Source organism: Lemur catta, chromosome 1 (assembly GCF_020740605.2).
Source record: "Lemur catta isolate mLemCat1 chromosome 1, mLemCat1.pri, whole genome shotgun sequence".
Classification (NCBI taxonomy): Eukaryota; Metazoa; Chordata; class Mammalia; order Primates; family Lemuridae; genus Lemur; species Lemur catta.
The window spans coordinates 24,329,123-24,347,635 of NC_059128.1; the positions used below are offsets into that span (position 1 = coordinate 24,329,123).

General features: G+C 46.8%; 1 protein-coding gene across 1 annotated transcript in view; it reads right to left on the minus strand.

The window, feature by feature from the left end:
- Positions 1-638: 638 nt before the first annotated feature.
- Positions 639-18,513, minus strand: part of IFT43 (intraflagellar transport 43) — an 80,674-nt gene continuing 62,799 nt past the window's right edge. Inside the window, exons 6-9 of the mRNA XM_045563321.1 lie at positions 1,941-2,013; positions 1,592-1,667; positions 1,059-1,121; positions 639-907 (exon numbers count right to left, since the gene is read on the minus strand). Of these exons, the coding sequence (XP_045419277.1) occupies positions 788-907; positions 1,059-1,121; positions 1,592-1,667; positions 1,941-2,013 (332 nt within the window). The 3' untranslated portion in view covers positions 639-787. The remainder of the gene's footprint in view (positions 908-1,058; positions 1,122-1,591; positions 1,668-1,940; positions 2,014-18,513) is intronic.

Below are 18,513 nucleotides of genomic sequence, written 5' to 3' on the forward strand. Positions count from 1 at the left end.
TGTCTCTGTTTGGGCTCTGCTCCCGAACTCAGCGCATCTTGGAAAGAGGCGCTTGTGACACATGGGGGAGTATCACAACGGATAAGAAGGGGGAGGCCCAGGCTCCCCAAGAGTGTTTCTGTGGAATTCTCAGGGCTGCGAGGCTGGCCTTGTCCCACGAGCACCAGAAACAAGGCTCTGGGAACCTTTTTGGTGGCAGCTTTTGAAGCCCCAGGCATGGGTTGCAGGGAGAGGGGAGAAAGGAGAGTGCTGTCCCAATAGCCACCAAAGCATGACATGAATGCAGAACGGATCACCTTAGTCCCATCTTGCTCCCTCAGCTACAGCTGCCTGGAAGCAGGTGACGAAGGTGGCAGTGCCGCTTCCCTGCTGTAACTGAAGAGCACTGAATGCCACAGTAAGAAAGGCGTCACGCCAGGCCCTGCCCCAGAACCCCAGCGGGCAGCTGCTTGCACCCTCCTGAGAAGGAACGACTCACAGTAGGAGCACCCATTCCTTCTCCTCCTGACTCTAACTTTCCCTCATGCTCTTCAGCAACGTGGAACATTCAGAGTTCTCATCGCATGGTTTACCAGTTGCGCTCCTTCACTTTTGCTGAATCTTTCCAGAGGGGGCTGGAAAGAAATGGAAGAGATGGCCACAGAATAAAGCAATTTATTTCCATCGAATGATCCAATGTGGTTTACCGAAAATAAATATTTTTATTACAAAATATTCCATGTAAAAATCCTAAGCTGGTTGCAAGCATGTGTAGTTTTAGGCTTGCTGCAGAGTGGAGGTTACGGGTTCAGGAGTGCCTGGGCTGCCCCGCAGGGTCCTCTCTCTCTGACTGTAGCAGGTCCCACTCGGCAAGGAGCTCCGAAGACACCTCAGTGTACAGATGGTCCCAGTCCCAGCTGACGTCATCCTGCCAAGAGGGGCATTGCTGGGTAAGACAAAAAAAAAAAAAAGCCTTTTCCCTAGACGGTGGCTAACTTCTCCCACCTATCTGGGCCTCAGGGGGCACAGGTCAGCCTGAGGAGCCAGCCACTTATAGGAATGACAAGCTGCTACCGTACCTCTCGAACTTCATGCTCTGGTGCAAGGACTTTAGTGAGGAGCTTCAGGTCGATCTCGCCATCCTGTGAATGCAAAAAAAGCCAGGCTGGGTACCTCGCAGCAGCTACCTATCTCTTGCAAAGTATGGAGGATCAGTTTGTATGTGTTAGAATTTCCCAAAGTGAGATCCACAGAAATCGCTTAATAAGAGAGTAAAAACACGAGTGGATCACACAGCCACCGAGAGACAACGGAAAGCAACAGCGCCCTCCATGCTGGGCGTGCTCTGGGGAAAAGGGCCACCCCTGACAGCAGCATATCCGCAGGGACCGAGGGCAGCCGCGGAAGCAGGCGGAAGCCTGCAATGGGAAACACTGCAATATGCTGGGCCCAGAGATGCCGTGAGATGCCTGAGGATAATCCCTCCAGCAGTGTTGCCAGGCAGCCTCGGGGACCCAAGGAGGAGGTGCTGCACGGCTCTGAAGCAGCTGAGAAACCTCTCTACGGATGCTGCCGGGAGCCTGCCCCTCTGTGCAGAAGCTGCTCCACTCACCAGGGTCTGGAAGGCCGAGTACTTCATGAGGTCATTGTCCAGGTCATGGTAGGTCATCACCCGGTTCACCTGGACACTGCAGGAAGGGAGACTGTGAGTGGGACCCACAGGCAGGCCCAGTGCCAGGAGTGCTGCTGGGCTACTGTCCCCAGAGCCTCATGTGCAGCTGGGGATGACCAGATGGGAACAAAACGTCCTAACTAAATGGGATCCCTGGGATGGAGCCCATCACCAGAAAGATCTGGATATACATTGGGGGGCAGCAAAAGTCCACCGTAGCTGATATTTGGAGTATATCAATTCGTATGTTCTCTGCCTCCCTGCCAACTTCATACCTAATTTAACCTACCTGGGAGGGGCTGCCACTTGCAAAACAAAGTCTTCTTCCTGTACTTCTTCCAGATCCGGAATAACAGGAATATCTGCAATGAGAAGTGGAGGCAAAACTGTCCGTGGCACAAATGGGGTCTCACTGTTTCTCCATTTCTTACTTACTCACCTCCAACACGCCAGCCCCGGGGCTGTGGCCGGGCAGAATGCACACTCAGACACGGCGTCTGGCCTCCAGGGGCTGCCAGGCTAGGGCCACGGTGGCAAATGAGGGTGCACATTAGAATCAGAGGTGGAATTTCAACAGTTTCTGAATCCCAGACCTCACCCCAGAGCCTGTTGAGGTAGAACCTTCTGGGTGGGGTTTAAGCATCTGATTTTTTCCCCAAGATTTCTTTGGTGATTCTGATGCATGTGCCAGGCTAGGAGTCACTGGAATGGATCTCCAAGGAGAAATGTAAAGAAACAGGAAGAGACTCGCAGACAGCACTTGAGGAAGGGCTTACATGAGAGGAGAGGAAGGAAGGGAACCGATGAGTGGTCCTGCAATGGGCAGAGATGCAGTGTCACAAAGTGGATATGACTGTGGTGCCACCTCCTCATGACCTAGATCTCTCTGTGAGTTAACTCCAGTGTGCACTGTCACGGCCCTTAGCCAGCGTCTGAAGGGTATTTCCCACTGATGATACAACCCGGCCCCCAACATTGTATTAGACATCAGGGTCTCCATTTGCTGGGTCTAACATATAAATGATGCTGATCCTAACACACCTTCCTAGCTATCTTGCAGAGATTTTCCTTCTCTGAAGAAGGAAAACTCCCAGAGGGGAGAGACTAGTGAAGAAACCTGTCCTTTCTGCTGCCATGGATTGAATTCAATTTTATCTTTAAAAGAGGCACAAAATCATCCCAAGAACAGCTGAGAAGACTCTTGCCGCTCTCATTGTTTAGACTTTGCGATTGCTCCAGTCAAGCTAAGCCAGAGAATGTAAACGTCAGTTCCAAGCCTGGTGTCTTTATTATTACTTCCGACTGTGCGGGAACAGATGCTGTACCTGGAAAAAGAGAGTATGCAAGGGAGAGACGGAGACACAGAAAATTAAACAGACAGGCAGTGAAAGAAAGTGATAAAAAGAATGAAAAGGAATAAAAGGAAATTGCTGAAAGGGAAAATAAAGAAGAGACACATACACCACCCCCCAAATAATGAACCACATTCAGCAAGTCCTCCATCTAGAAAGAGCTGTTCAAAGCTTAGATTATATCTCTCTATCCTGTTAGAGAATTAGAGATGGAATTCTCTAAGATTCCATTTCTTATGCTAATAGAAATTTAGCTTCTTTTTCCCCCTCGCTCCGAGTGATTAATACAGCCCATTGTGCAGGCTGCTGACAGTGCCGTTCCCCAGGCTGGTGAGATCGCACAGGCCCTGCAGAGGGACAGGGAGGAAGCTGGCTATGCCACGCGCCATCGGCAGTGTGACAGTTTTGGAGTGAGCCAGTTAGCCGCTCCTGGCTCTCCTAGAGTGTGGAGTCCAGCCTGAGATGAATATTCAGAAGTTGCTAAGAAAATGCCCCATGTTGAGTTTAGGGCTCAGGACAGGGTCTTCCCAAATTCCCCTTTCCCTCCACAACTTTAGCAGTTGGGTCCTGTCAGCTCTGCCCAGCTTCTCAGAGCTCTGAGGAATTACACTTCTGCCCGATGTCCACTCTCACTCCCCACGGGCTTCCCTGTTCGTCCCTACCCCCCTCCTCCAAATGTGCACAGAGAGTGCGGGGCTGGCCCATCTGTGACAGATCAGAGGTCAGCTCGGGCCTTGGCAAAGGGGCCGCTCAGAGTGGCGCTGGTGGGGCTGGCCACACAGTGGGATTTCTCTCTAATTGGAAGCCTGGTGCCCAGCAGAACCCGGTGAACTGCCTGAGTGGGACAGAGCCAGTGATGACAGCCAGGCCAAGGCAAGCTGGAACATTCCGGCACAGTGACAGCTTGAGCCGTCGCAGCAGAGGCAGGCCATCCAACTCCCGGCCTCCAGAGGAACAGGTGGCCGTGGAGCAGGGTTTGGGCAAACTTCAAAGAACTTCACAATTTTACAGTTTCTGATTTATAATCACAGACAAGTGCTTATGTGTACATAATATGTTTTGGGGAATTCTTTTTTCTCTTTCTCTCCTTCCTTCCTCCCTTCCTGTCTTTCTCACATACACCGTGAGCAAACATGGAAAAAAGGAAATGAACTTGAGACATCTGCTTCCTCACTAAATTACCTACAAGGGATGATCCTGTCCTGCCTCTGGTCAGAGACAGTGATCTAACCTGGGAACGTGAACTGCTGACCCAGCTTGATTCAGCGTGACACGCAAAGCACACGACTTTAACAGGGACAGTGAGAGGGTGACAGGAGTCAGTTCTGGTACTGGAGAAAAGCTATTTTGAAAAATCTAGCCATTATGTTTACTTTATTCTTCTTTTCTCCTCTGCCATTACTATTAAGAACATTAGCCATAGCCACGAGGTAAGGGAAGTCTGGTGTATAGGATTCCTCCAAAACAGCTCGGAGGCAGGACGGTCAGCTCCAAATCCTGGCCCTACCATGTCCTAGCTGTGTGACTTTGTGCCCCGGTGCCTCCTCGGTTTCTTACCCTTAAAGTGAAGATGATAATTACACCCACATCATATGCTTGTTTTAAGTATGAAATGCAATAATCTTTATAAAATACTAAGCACAGTGTGCTCAGTACATAATAAATATTCAACAACTACTCTTACTGATGTAACAGATATTATAATATTGTGCATTTAGAGAAACTACATGGCTCCACCTTCGTCTTTTCATTTATTCCCACCTGGTGACGACCATTTTCCGGAAGAGAATGCTGAGGCTAAGCGAGATCAAGCAGCTCGGGTGAGGGAAGCTGGGAAGAACCAAGCCCAGCTTCCCACTCCCATGTGGCTGCAATGCAGGGGTTCTGCCATATCCCCCACCCCAGGGCCTTCTTTGCATATGTGAAATGCCTTCGAAGATGCCTCCTCCTCTAGTGGACGGGTGAGACAACTGCCTACAGTCCCGACATCTTTTGCTTTGCCTGAGACTTAATGTCCTCTGTTCTGGGGCATCTCTCTGGATTCCAATAACTATAAATAAGCTAAGTCCTCACCATACGCCCCAAAAAGGCCAAAAAGAGCAGAGTGAAAGAAGTGTACCCCTACCAGAGAGCCTGGAGACTCTACCTGCCCCCACCCCCCCCATCTTATCAAACCAGCCCCAAGGAGAAAGAGGTGGCTGGGCACCTCGAATAGCCCCAGAAAAGGGGAAGGTGAGGCAAGAGAGCTGTGACATCCCCAGTGCCATGGGAGCTGAAACCCTCATCTTTCGTCTCAGTTCCCTGGCAGGCAGGGCCGTTCTCACCCACAGCACCCAAGGCTCACTGTCCCAGATCTGACCACCTATCTGAAGGGTGCCCCCCGTGCTGCGTGCTCGCTCCCTGCCTCTGTGTTTGCTGTCTCACAAGCTGTTCAAGTGCTTCTCTGCCCCGCTGTGGTGCCCGGTTAGCCACACTGTAGGGAAACTCCATTTGTCTACTTGTTCGTTCGTTCATTCGTTCGTTCATTCAAGGAATACTGACTGAGCACACACTGTGTGAAAAGGCACTGTGCTGCGTGACGCCAATGACAGCTAACCAGACAGACACAGCCCTCGTCTCATGGGGCACCAGTCCGGTGGAGGAGAATAAATACAAATAAATGCACTGCTCATAAATCAAAATATGCCCTAGGAAGGAAATTAACTGGATTCTATGACACACAATAACAGGGAGACCTAACTGGTTTATTTTTCTAAAATAAAACTAACATTGTAGGTGGTAAAAAATTCAAATGCTATAGAAAAGTTTAAAATGAAAAATTTTCCTTCCTTCCATGAGACCTTGTCATTGCCCTAGAGGTAATCACTGTTGACAATTTCTTGTATATATTTACTGAAAAGAATATATGTATACCAATATATGCATACCAGAGCACACATGTCCTTTTACAAAATGTTTGCAAATGGGATCTTGCTACATGTATGCTGTTCTGCAACTTGCTTTTATCTTTCCTTATCAGTACATGGATGTATCTCATCCTTTTAAATGACCTTCTAGTATTGTATTGAATAGATGCTCCATGATGCATTTAATCCAGTCCAGAGGGGATTTAATTTTGAGAGGTGGGGTGAGGAGTTAGGGAAGGTCTTTCTGAATTAGGGATAGTGCAGCTGAAGCTGAAGAAGCAGGACTCGGCCAGGCAGGGGACAGCGTGTGCAAAGGCACTAGGAGGTGAGAGGTAACTCACAACACTGGAAAAAATGAAGGCAGGACAGTGCGGTTAGCATGGGACCCAGGAGAGAACAGCTCAGGGTGAGGATTAAGAGGGTGGCTGGTGCCTGGTGCCTGGTGAGGAAGGACTTGCATCAACCAACCAGGAAACATGTACCGGGTACCCACTCTATGTAATACCCCTCCGGAGGCACGTTAGGGGAAAACCAAGGTGGACTGAGCATGGCAAAGTTATGAAGGGAGCCTGTAGACATTAAAAATAATAACAAATCAGAAGAATAAGGAAAATGCATGTCCCTTCCTTGGCGAATCATCTCTGAATCCAATAGGCAGAAATAAGAGCTTCCTACTTTGTTCTTCCATGATACTTTATTCATGGCCACAGGGTAGGCCTCACTACCTTCCAGGAGGGGAGAGTAAACGAAATTTGCCCCAAGTCTGCCCCCTAGATGGTGAACCAGCTGACAGCAAAGACCACGTCACAGGCACTTCTGTATCAGGACTGGCAAAATAAAGGACAACAGAACAAAACTGAATCAATAGATGCCCCTTTGATCTGAAAGTCACATCAATGGAAGAGCCATGTCAATCTTCTCTACATTGTTCCAACTATAAGTGCTACTGAGTTGCCTAAGTAGGATTCATTTCACAAGAACAACCAAGAGTAATCCTTGGATACTTCCTGGATTTGATAACATCGTAGCAAAGGATTTGCCTCACTTGAGAGCTGACAAGTTCTGCTGGGAAAGGCCTGCACATATATAAGAATCAAGGAATGAGTGGGGACAAAGTTTTGGGGAAGAGTCATTCCAGTTTGGCCCAGTATGGACCATCTGGCTTCCACCCCGAGGCTGGGTCACACTGCCTCTTCATCAGTCTCCACAGTCTGGACGCACCAGTAGAGGCTCGTTAACGCACAGCAACAGCAGTACGAATCTACTTCAAATAGAGACATCGCCAAACGGGAAACTCGTTTTGATACTAGAACACCAGCCGGCTGCCACCCAGTAGATCTACTCAACAAATCAATTACCAGATGAGACCACAGAACAACTAAGTGGTGCCTAAATAAATAATATAAATATATAATAGAAACTTACAGGAACACCAGTAGATCAATTACAACTGGTTTCAAAGATGTGAGAAGCTGCCATTTGCCCTGAAATACATTCATTATGGATAATATCATCACACACGCACACTAAAATGCTAATTACCTAGCAAAGTCCCAGAAGGATCCTTTTCAGCTCCCGTGGCCTGACAGTAAAAAGCCTACCTGCCTCTTCCAATGAAGCCAGCCCCAAATCTCTGTGATGCATTTTGTGACAGTCTGCATCCAGATCCAGCTGTTGTTTGCTTGTTTGGGTAACACTAGAACAAAAGTGATTTCCTACATTGGACTCAGCTTGCAATGAGTATACCCCAAGCACCACCCCAGCTCTCTACCTGGAGCATAAATTTAAGTTCGGCAGGAAGGAGAGAACAAACGAGGCACCTCAGTCTGGGCCCTGGGGCCCACCCAGGCAAAGATGTTTCAGGCAGGGAGCCCCTTCCTCCCTGTGACCTTTTAGGTTCTACTCTTTGCTAATTTTTTCACTGGGATTTCTGAATGGAATTCCCTGGTCATGTCCAGAAGGGCTTCTAGAGAGCCACATAAAGTCTCTTCTGTTCTCTAGCACTTGCTCACCTTGACACCTCAGTAAATGATACAAGTGGTTGCCTCACCCTACCAGGTTACTCAGGGTGCTCACAGACAATCCGCCCCCTCACTTCATCGGCTAACTGAGCTCCCAACGGCAAATGCCCCGCTTGGTTACACACACTCTCTTCTCAAACTTCCTTCCCACACAGTGCCCTGGCCGCCGCAGAGCATTCGCAGCCGTTAAGGACTCACATCCACCGTGCATAACCAAGTTCAACCACCAATCACCATGAAAGGGATCTGGTCATGCTGCGTAAGGACACCCCATTAAGAGCAGTCCAGAAAAACCCACGATTCTGTGCCCAAAGCCAACAGGCATCAGCGGAGCTGGCAAGTGAAAGAAAACAATGTCCTTGTTTTTTAGGAGATGGCCACTTAAAACCAGAGATCATTATAATTTTTCTCTGCAGCTGCAAAACTTTGTTTTACTGAATGCTGTTACCTTCTGCATCACGTATGGAGAATTTTAAACAGGCAAATGGAAGAAGGTCTGATTGAAGATGAAGTTAAGTGAAAGAAATTGGTCTCATTTAGCACATGACAGGATTCATCTGTGTTCCCAAGTCCACTGAGGTGGCATCTTGGGCGTTTCATATTCATGAGCTGCTGCGACACTATGTCCCCTCATTTACAAAGAGCCGTGTTCAGCAAATTCTGTCCCTGTGGACACTCCATGCATTTCATGGTCTTGTCAGAGAGACATCAAACGCTCCAGTAACCAAATACCAGAAAATGGCTTTAATTAGTGGATCTCAATCGTATAAATAATTTTTTTTCTCAGTGAAAAAATGGAAAATTTTTTAAAAGGGAAAAGAAAAGGGGAAAGCAGTAGGCAACAGGCTTCAAACACCCGAAGGAACAAGGGAAAGAGGAGTCTCAGAGGAGCTTCCCAGCGGTCCCCTACACTCCCCGAATCAGGAGATATGGGGCACTAACACGTCGCAGGTCCCTGGCAGGTCTGCTTTATGAAGACTTGTCCCTTGTGATTTCACCTGATTAGAGCTGGGTCCAGGCTGTACTCGTTACTGGCAGGTGAAGAGAAAAGAGTCTGCAAACGGCGGCAGCAGCGGCTACAGAGCCGTGCTGCGAAAGCTGCAAAACAGGACTGACCTCGAGCAAAACGCGTAGCCCCAAGACAGAGTGGGGCATCTTGTCAGGAGCTGGGCACGAGCAGGTCCCCGAGGGGGTGTGCAATGGGGACACAAGGAAAAGATGCCCTGTTCTGCGGTGCCAGTTCAGGGTGGTTTTTTCCATCTGTGTCCCATATGTTGAGATGCCTCCATGCTCCTGCCAAACTGAATCTCTCCCAATGCTGCTGGGGAAAAAAGATCACAGACCTTAAGAGGAGGAAGATCAAAATAGTTGATTGTTCCTCACAGCCCCCCAAGCTATGACAGCTCTCTTGGCTGTCAGCAGGTGGGAGAGGGAGGTCTGGCCTGACTTCGGTTTCTCAGCTAAGCCAGGCTGCAGCACAGTTGGCTTCTGGCAGGACCGTCAGCAGAGAACGGGGTTTGCTAAGAGCGTCGACTCGGCGCCTGCTACACTGCAGTGTGTGAATGCCTGCCCTCCTCATGTCACCCACAGAGGGATGTCACCATGTTCTCAAGGAGCCACGTGTGCAACACCCCAGACAGAAACCTGCCCCATCATCCCCCCCAAGTCCACTGAGAGATACACAAGAAGCACAACTGGCAATGCGAAGGCTCAGCACCCAGGAGGGACAAGCAGGGCCCAGCAAGGGTTCCCTACAGGGTTCAGCACAGGAGCCTTAAGTCACTCAATTCTAAGAAGACCCCAGAGTCACCTGCCGGGGTGACCTCCAGGGAACGTCATACCATGGGGTGACTGTCAGTCGAAGGAAATGAAGAACAATGTTCCTCCAATAGCTCTCTCTGAGCTTCCAGATGGTTCCAGCTTTTATCTGTGGCTGTGTTAAGGACAAGGAGGCGCAGAGGACTTTAAACGTGATGAAGGAATGAAGTGGCTGGAAGGAACGGAAGTGGAGGAACTCTCCACTCTCTTCAATACGCCCCAAGATGAGTGAGACGGTATTAATGTGACAGAGAGCGCCTTCCCCGCCGCCAGTAGAAGTGTGTTAGAAAACAGGCATATCTGATTCTATTTCATCCTCTTCGTGTTACGCTGAAAAAACAAGACAAACTACACTGCTTTTATTCTAAATCCTTAGGTTTTGTATTTTCCTTATATATATTTATTAAAAAAATGCTCCTTTGATCGGTGCCACCCGTGACACCCCCACAAACGGAACGCTTCTGAGCGGTTCCCTCCGCACAAGGCCACTGCTGGTGACAGCCCGCTGGTTTTGATCACAGCCATTCCGAATCGGATTTTCATAAGATAGATGAGGAGTCTTACTGCTGCTCTCTCTCTTATCAGATGAGAAACAGAGGGGGAGGGGGAGAACAGGTCCTGAGGGACCAGCGCAACAATCAAGGGCTGCGTGGCTCTTTCTCTGTCCCTCGCTGCTGCAATTTTCAAAGGAGTTTGCCTCGGGCACTTTTAAATGATGGTGTCTCAATTCTGTAATCATCTTTCAAGAGCTTTCTCTTAAAGGGTCTTTTAGGTAAACCTAGTCCGTCAACCACACTTATGGACTCAGGAATCACATTTGTGTCCTCCTGCGTGTGTACACACAGACGAGTCCACACACACAGGCGTGCACACACACACTCAGCATCCGTGCATTTTTAGAAAGCTGGTAGAACCTAAAGCAAGAAAGGGAGATCCACCACTTGGCCACCAAGTTTGCCTCTTGCTAGGGTAAGAGGGTCCCCTATTACCTCTTACCCATTCCTAGGTGTTGCTCTTCAAGTCCTCCTTTAGAAACTAATCTCTGTGTGTGATGTGTCAGAAGCAAAAGACTTCTCCGACCGAGGGCTAAGTGATGTCCTCAGTCCAGCCTCAGGTATATAAGCACGGCTGTCTCTTCCCATCTCACCTGGGCGATATCTGTCTGTCAGCCTTCACACTGAGAAATGAACCACAGCTGTCTATTTAAGAGCACACCAGTAGTCACTAGTCATCTCAGGCCACAAACAGCCTGCTGTGTTTTTGGTTACAAAGACTATTTGGAGCAACTCTGCAACTCCATCTGTCTTTTTTCATTGCCGAGAATACTGTGCATTTTCTTTATATAGTCCCCATCATTTGAAACATACCTGCTAGAACACTGAGCCTCTAGTTCTTTCTGCTCACATAAAAATCTAAGCAGTCTAAGATCTCCCTGGGCAGGGGTCCTCATCAGCATGGGCCTGTCTGCATTAAGGGCCTCTCCTCTGCTCTCATCCCTCATCCACCCGCTCCCTTTACAGTTATGTGGAGGTGGAGAAGTGCCCGTGCCTGTCCCCGAAAGCTGGGACACTGCTTATAGTCATATCTGGGACAGTCTCACAAAACTAAATGGGATTAGCGTTGTCCTATCCTGATCCTATCTTCTGTATTCAACTGGGACAGAATCCAAGGAGTTACAGCATAAATACCCTGATCTCTGTAATGGTTTCAGGAAGATTTAACTCTCTTTTACTGTTGTCAGTGCTTAATGTTGGATGATTTGCTATTAATCACAATCCTCTAAACAGACTATCCCATGACAGACTGCTGACGGAACTTTCTCTCTGTGTTCCTGTAGGAAGGTTAATACAACCTGCTTCATTTAAAACATGCATACATGCATGGCACATGGCTTTCGTTTCATGCTTCCCATTCTACTTCTTCAGATGGGGACGTGCAAGCAGCTGCTCACAAGAACAAAGAAAATGGAACACGAGAGAGGTTATTGTCAACTGCGTTTTGGGCAGAAATGCTTCATTTGGGAAGTCTGAGGTGACCTAGAGGTTTCAGGGCACCACTAGGGCCTCTGTCCTAGCCCTGCCAACGCAGCAGGAGGTCTGCTTGAGACTCTGGGCTGTGCCTTGCAGCTGGACTGGGGAAAGGTAGAATATAACTGAGTTGACACAGAATGACAACCAGAATTTGCTCCAAGCTTAACTCAGTTCTCAAAACCTCCCCTGACATTCTGCCTTTTGGGGGAACCAAAAGAATGCAGCCAAACCAGTCTCTACTACGTTTGCTGAGTCAGGTAAATCCGAACATCTCTTCATCTCATCAGCTCCTAGAAACCTACTCTACGATGGTGTGTGCTTTCCCTAAGGCAGAGTCATGGGACCCTGAATCACCTCCTACAAAAAACAAAAACAACTTCTCTTGCCACGTTAAAGACACTTTTGGGAAGTTCCATGTAACTTCTCTGGTGTCTTACTCGGGGAACCAGCTCTGGCCAAACCTACACGGGGGAGTAGAGAAGTCAGCCCCTGTGGCCTCAAGGGTGTACATCTACTAGAGTTCATTTTTCTTTAGCTGCCAGGAATGTGGCTTTAACGGCCTATCAAAGAAGAACTAAATTTAGATTCTCAGTCCACAGAGTTGTAGTAGAGGGTGTAGCTGATTAGGAATCAGGAAACCTGGGTCCAGAATCTGCCCCTCATTTGCTGACCTTATTCAATTACTTGTCAACTCTGGTTCTAAGTTTCCATATCACCAGAATGAGGTCTCTAAGACATCCTTATTCTGGAGTGTCCATTGGAATACATAGGCCCTGTCTGTCAGATTTGCCTATGGAAGTCTTTCCAGATGTTCCACAGGCACAGTCATGGCTTGTCAAATAAAGCATACCATCTCTTTTGCTTAGAATCACTATAATAAAAATTCATCTTTGATAATGCAATTAGCCTGCATAGATTCCACCTCTAGTCCCATTTTAAGCTCAGCTCAGTATTCACAACATAATCTGGCACCACTAGTATTCCAGGTGGTCTTCGGAGAGTCCCACATCTCTGAGGTGTCAATTTGTTTCCTCTGCTGGGTCTCAAAGAGGCAGGTTAGCATAAGAGCTACAAACGCAGCACTTCCTGGCCAAGCAGTGCCCTGTGGGGTCTTGGGTTTTACTAAACCTCCCAAATTCCCTAATGCTCACACTGCAACCCATAAAAGCCCAGTGAAACTCCTGCTCACCCTAAAGTAGGTTCTCCCTTCTGGAGGATTCAGCATGGGCACTCTTGAGTTCATTATGTAAAAGCAATCTTGATGGATTTGATGGAAAAGAAAACATAACAAGAGAGGGGGGATTCTGTTTCATGTCACAAGAGCTTTAAAGACCTGGTCTCTCTGGCTTGCCTCTATCCAGCCCAGGCATTGCTGCAGATGAGACTTGGCGGGGAGAGGATCAGCAGAGCTGAGGACATGGTCAACAACTAAATCTGAGCACCAGGATAGATGTGCAACAGGCTGCTGGGAAAACGGGCGAGACAGGCTTCCTCCACAAGCAGGGCCGAGAGAGCAGAGGGATTAGGAGCTACAAAGACCACATTCGAATCCCGGCACCACCGCTTACTGGCAGTGGTGTGCTGGAGCAGCTCACGCTGGCTGAGAAAAGCCACTTGCCAAATCTGTAGTAATTTTATGTGCACGTTGTCAAAAATAAACATCATTAAAGATGAAATTTATATACCTTCATAATTAAATTATATTAAAAACAAAGGTAATAAATACTCAAAACTCCCTACTTCCTAAATTTTACTTAGCTATGCTCTCTAAATTATTTACATCTAACATATCTGTATGGTGCGAATACAAATACCAGTGCACTATTGCCTATCTCTTCCCAGCTCTGTGGTCAGTGATGTCACGGTGGTAGCTTGAAACCAGCCATGGTGGGAGTATCTACGCCATAGACATTGGCAAACATTACCAGTCAGGACTGTTTTCTCCCTGGAGAGCTGGTTGTTAAATATTTACCAGCACATCACTGCTTATGAGCCACGTGATCTTGGGGAGTTATTTAGCTTCACCAAGCTTTCATTTCCTCCTCTGTAAGATGACAGTTAGCATGACACCTGGCTCACAGTAAACATGAACATTGATAATCAATACTATTTCCTACAAGAATGACTTCTTTTTCAAATTTCTTACCCAATAACCTGTAAGCAGAACAAAGCTTAACAAAGCACAGAGACAGAAGTGAGGGCAGCTTAATCCTTGGGCCAATGAGTACCAATCCACCTACCCCCACCCCAGTTCCTGCTGTGGATATGGAGTTCCCGTGCGTGTCTGTGTTAGGGAAGGATAGGGCAGCTGAGAGAGACCTTAGTGTCTAGTCCTAGTAACTGTGAACTGAGAAACACAAACTGATTTTAAGGAACATTATTTAATAAAACATCAGTGGTAGTTATGATCATTTAAAAAAAAATTACGGAGGCAAAGGAGGAACTAGGTTTAGGAACCACCCGGGAAGTCCCATATGCTGGATTAAGCTTAAGGAAAGAAATGGCAATATAATGGAACATTCTTACCAAGGAAGAACAGAGTTGAGACATCAGTGTTCCAATTTATCTGTTTTTAAAGAATTCTTTCCACTTTATCTCCACTACAAAGCTATTTAGGCTCAGAGTGACTCTGCTGTTTGCAGGAGAAGGGATGATGGATATGGTGGAAGGATTAAGCAGTGAATAAGAGCCCAGAAGAGAGTCAGAAAGCCTGGAGACAGAGATGAACGGGGAGAGGGAGAGACAGAGAGGTGACGGAGTGATAGACCTCTACAGACAGCATTTTTCTAATTCCACTGACAGCCTAGCTTCTCACATCTCTTCCAGCCTCATTGCTTGGCTGTGTTCAGCCACTTTTACCTATTTTCCCTGTTGACATGGATAGAAAATTGAGCAATTACCCTTAAACTCAGTGCTCTCAGATCATCCAGATTGCTACACTTGCAGAATGAAGTCCTCAAGCGCCCCGGGCTAGAAGTGGCTCAACTCAGCTTGTCCTTTAGGAATTAAACACTTTTTGGTTGGCCAGAAGGATTTATTATTCCTAAGGTTTTGAGGTATTCAATTCCATCAAAACTGGACCTCTGGATGCAAAGGAGCACAGCCCTCTCCAGCGGGGATGAGGCAGGCCCGAAAGCTGGGAGCTGAGGGAAGAGGGAGTTTCAGTTCCACTCACAGTTCTGGGCTCTGCTAAAAGGCAACTGTTAAACACAGGAAAGATCAAAGTCTTGTTTTTAGCTCCTGTTTTTAGGGACTTCCTACTTTTTAAAAACATATTTTAGAGCTCATAAATTCTTTTCTAACTTCAATTTAGCTCTGAGATAAACTATCTGCAAGTTGACTCCATATTTAATCGTATACTCAGAGATTGTTTCAACATGAACATTGTTCATTTTTTTTTAAAGAATGTCTTTTCTCCTCTTTGTGGGCCTCTCAATGTTCATCTTTACAGTCTCACATTCTATCTAGAGTTTACTTCCTGGGAGTTGGATTTTAGACCTGGAGGAGACTAAGCAGGCCTGGACGAGATGAGAGAGGGGACACAGCTTTGCAGTTGCAGTCTACTCTCCTCTACCAGGAGTACCCTCCGCCCGCACCCCTCCCCCCCACCCCGACACCCCTGACCCTCACTCCCATTTCCTGGCAACTTCTACTTTTCCTTGAAGTTAAAGTTTAAAAGTCACTTCTTCAGAATGGCCTTCCCTCGCCCCTTGGTCCTATCAGGTCTCCACATGACTCTCTCTCACAATACCCAGAGCCCTCCTCCCTTGGGGGACTAGACGGAATGTGTCCTTACTTTAGTTGTGCAACTATTTGTTTAAGTCCTGTTTCCCCAGCTGGGCTGTGAACTGCAGGAGGGCAGGGACAATGAATACTTTGCTCGTCATTGTTTCTCCAGTGCGCAGCCCTGAGCATCACATCACACATAGCAGTATCCAACAAATGGCTGCTGAATGAATGAATGAGTGACCTGCAACAGTCACCTGTAGAGACTGAGTTCAATCTTATTCCAGATCTGATGTTTTTTTCTCTAACACCCACAACCTTCCATGCCATTAGTCAAAAGCCTTCAGACAAGCCAGAAATTTGATTCCAAGAAGAAGAATGGATGATTATGCTACTGAAGGATGGCTGTCTAAATAGGACAGATCAGTTTTGCCATTCTACAATTTTGGGAGCCTGAGGTCATGTGTGACCTTGGCTGTCCCTCATTCTCCAGCTATTCTCCATAGTCATGAACCCTAACTTCCCTGATGCATTGTGTCAGCTATAGCTGTGAGTGGTTCTGCCTAGAATCAGCAAATTAGGTGACTGGCAATCTTCATAACTTCGTTAAAGGCAGCATACATGGGGAGGTTGAATATCTGTAGTTCAGAATGGGCCAGAATCAGGGCCCATCTTTGCAGAACCAGATTCTCTTCTGGTTACTGTGAACTACTTATTCGCCCTCCATGTAGAGTTCTTCTCATGCCAGGCATCTTACCTTGGAAGGCCTTTCACATTCTCCTCTAGCTTCCCAAATCCTCCCCGTCCTTCAGGACCCAGCACAAGTTCTCCCTCCCTTTTTCCTGAAGTGCTCTCAGCCCACAGGGATTGCTTCCTCTTCTGAACTCATGACCATTAATAATGACCATTTGCCACTTTTGCCAGCCATTAAACTGTTGTCTTAGCTATTTAATTCTTATAGTGCCTTTTATCTTTTATGTTCTGTCTCTCCAACAAAGTTCTGTGTTGCTTTAGAGCATAGCCAGGTAAGGTCCTGTGAAGAATTTGCGAATCAGTTACCAAAGGCCTAATCCAACTTGCATTTTGTTTTGTTTATAAAATGTTTTTTTTAAAAAATTCTATTGTCTTAAAAAAATGAATTAAAAAACTTTCAGGCTGTGCCATTTCCTCTCTGGTTTCACCACAGACCTCATCATTCCTTATTGTCTTATATTTCTGCTGTTTCACATGTTTATAGTTTCTGCCTGGCCCCAGCTGCATCTGAGCTTAGAGCCTGGCCAGTGTCCTGCAAAAAGTCTCCATGTAGTACTTTCTGGTTAATAAACAGATCCCAAAGCCACCTCTAATTGTCACTCTCTCTCTGTTTCTCATTCTGAAAACACACCTAATCTTCAAAGCCCCTTTCTTCTTCTATTTTGCTATTCTCTTCCTTAGGAAGCCTGAGGCATGAATGAAGGGAGGAAGTGCTTCTCTTCTTTCCCTAGGCATTAGGGGCCTGGGACAGAGAATGCATCTTGCCCAGGAAAGAATGAGCAACACATACAAAGGATGAAGCAAGGGAGGCTAAATGCTAAATAATATATCTGGAGAGACACGGATCCTGAAAGTTTTCTACGAAAGACAGGGAAGAAAAGACGGGAAGGCATTTTCTCACTAGATCAGAAGCTCCTGGAGGGCACGGATTGTCTCATTCATCATTATCTCCAACATCTGGAGCAACACAGACCTCGGGAGGCACTGGACAGAAACCTGCCGGCTTTCCTCAGTAACACCTGACCTCTAAGGCTGGTGCTGGAAGGAGACAATCTACCTGGAGGGGGCCCTCATTTCTACTCACTGAGATTCATCTTCTCCTCCGGGATTGCTCACCAATCACCCCTCCCTACCAAGTGTAAGATGATCAGCTGCTTCCCTAGTGATAACACTCCTTGCACTGATGACCTCAAGGAACCTGAATGGGATTTTATTAAGAGAACCAGTAGGTTTTCTTATAGGTACCCAGGGTCTGTTTAACGTCATTGCTGAATGGGCATCCATGGATGACTCAGGACAATCATTCATGGAGTCTCCCCACCCACTGGATACTCTAAGTTTAAAGAGCAGCCTTCACTAGCCAACCAAGTAATTCTCTGAGCAAAGATAATTCTAGAAACTAGTTATATGTAACATATGATTCCTACTGCATAATGGATTCTAAACATTCATATACAGTGAAATGGACTAAGTCAAGTGTGAAGTGTAACATATGAACTGATTTTCCATTAAGGGACTCAAGCATAACTGCATGGAAAACAGATTTATGCTGGGAAGAGGCATCCCTCCTAGAAGGTAAAAGCAAGTGCACTCTCTGACAAGAAAGGGTTTTATGCTTCAAACCTCCAGGGCCAAAATAAAGGCCAAATCTCAAATTTCACATTCCAAGTTTATGAAGGAAAAAAAAAATATTAGGGATATTCTCTAAAAGTAGGCATCTTTCCTTCTTTAATGAAATTTTACTAAGCATCCCATCAATCATTCTGGGCCCTCTGTACTACAAATCTGGAAGCTGACATCAATACAGCCCACCCATGGAAGGAGATGCCAGCATATCTGAGGGTCAGACCATTCGTTATAGCCCAGAGACTAGAAACGAAGGCTCTGGGGTCAAGATCTATATTCAAATCCTGGAGCTGCCATTTACTAGTTGTGTGACTGTGGTTAAGTCTACCTTTCTTTGCCTTAGTCTGCTCACCTTTAAAATGGGAATAATAAGCCAGGTGTGGTGGTGCGTGCCTGTAGCCCCAGCTACTCACAAGGCTGAGGTGGGAGAATCACTTGAGCCCAGGAGTTCAAGGCCAGCCTGGGCAAACATAGCAAGACCGTGTCTTTAAAAAAACTTTTTTAGGTAAATAAGTAAATAACAAATTAACTCATTAATTTAAAAATGGGATAATGAACAGCTTAAATGTCTATCAACAGGTGAACACACTGTGGTATGTCTGTATAATGGAATACTATTTAGCAATGAAA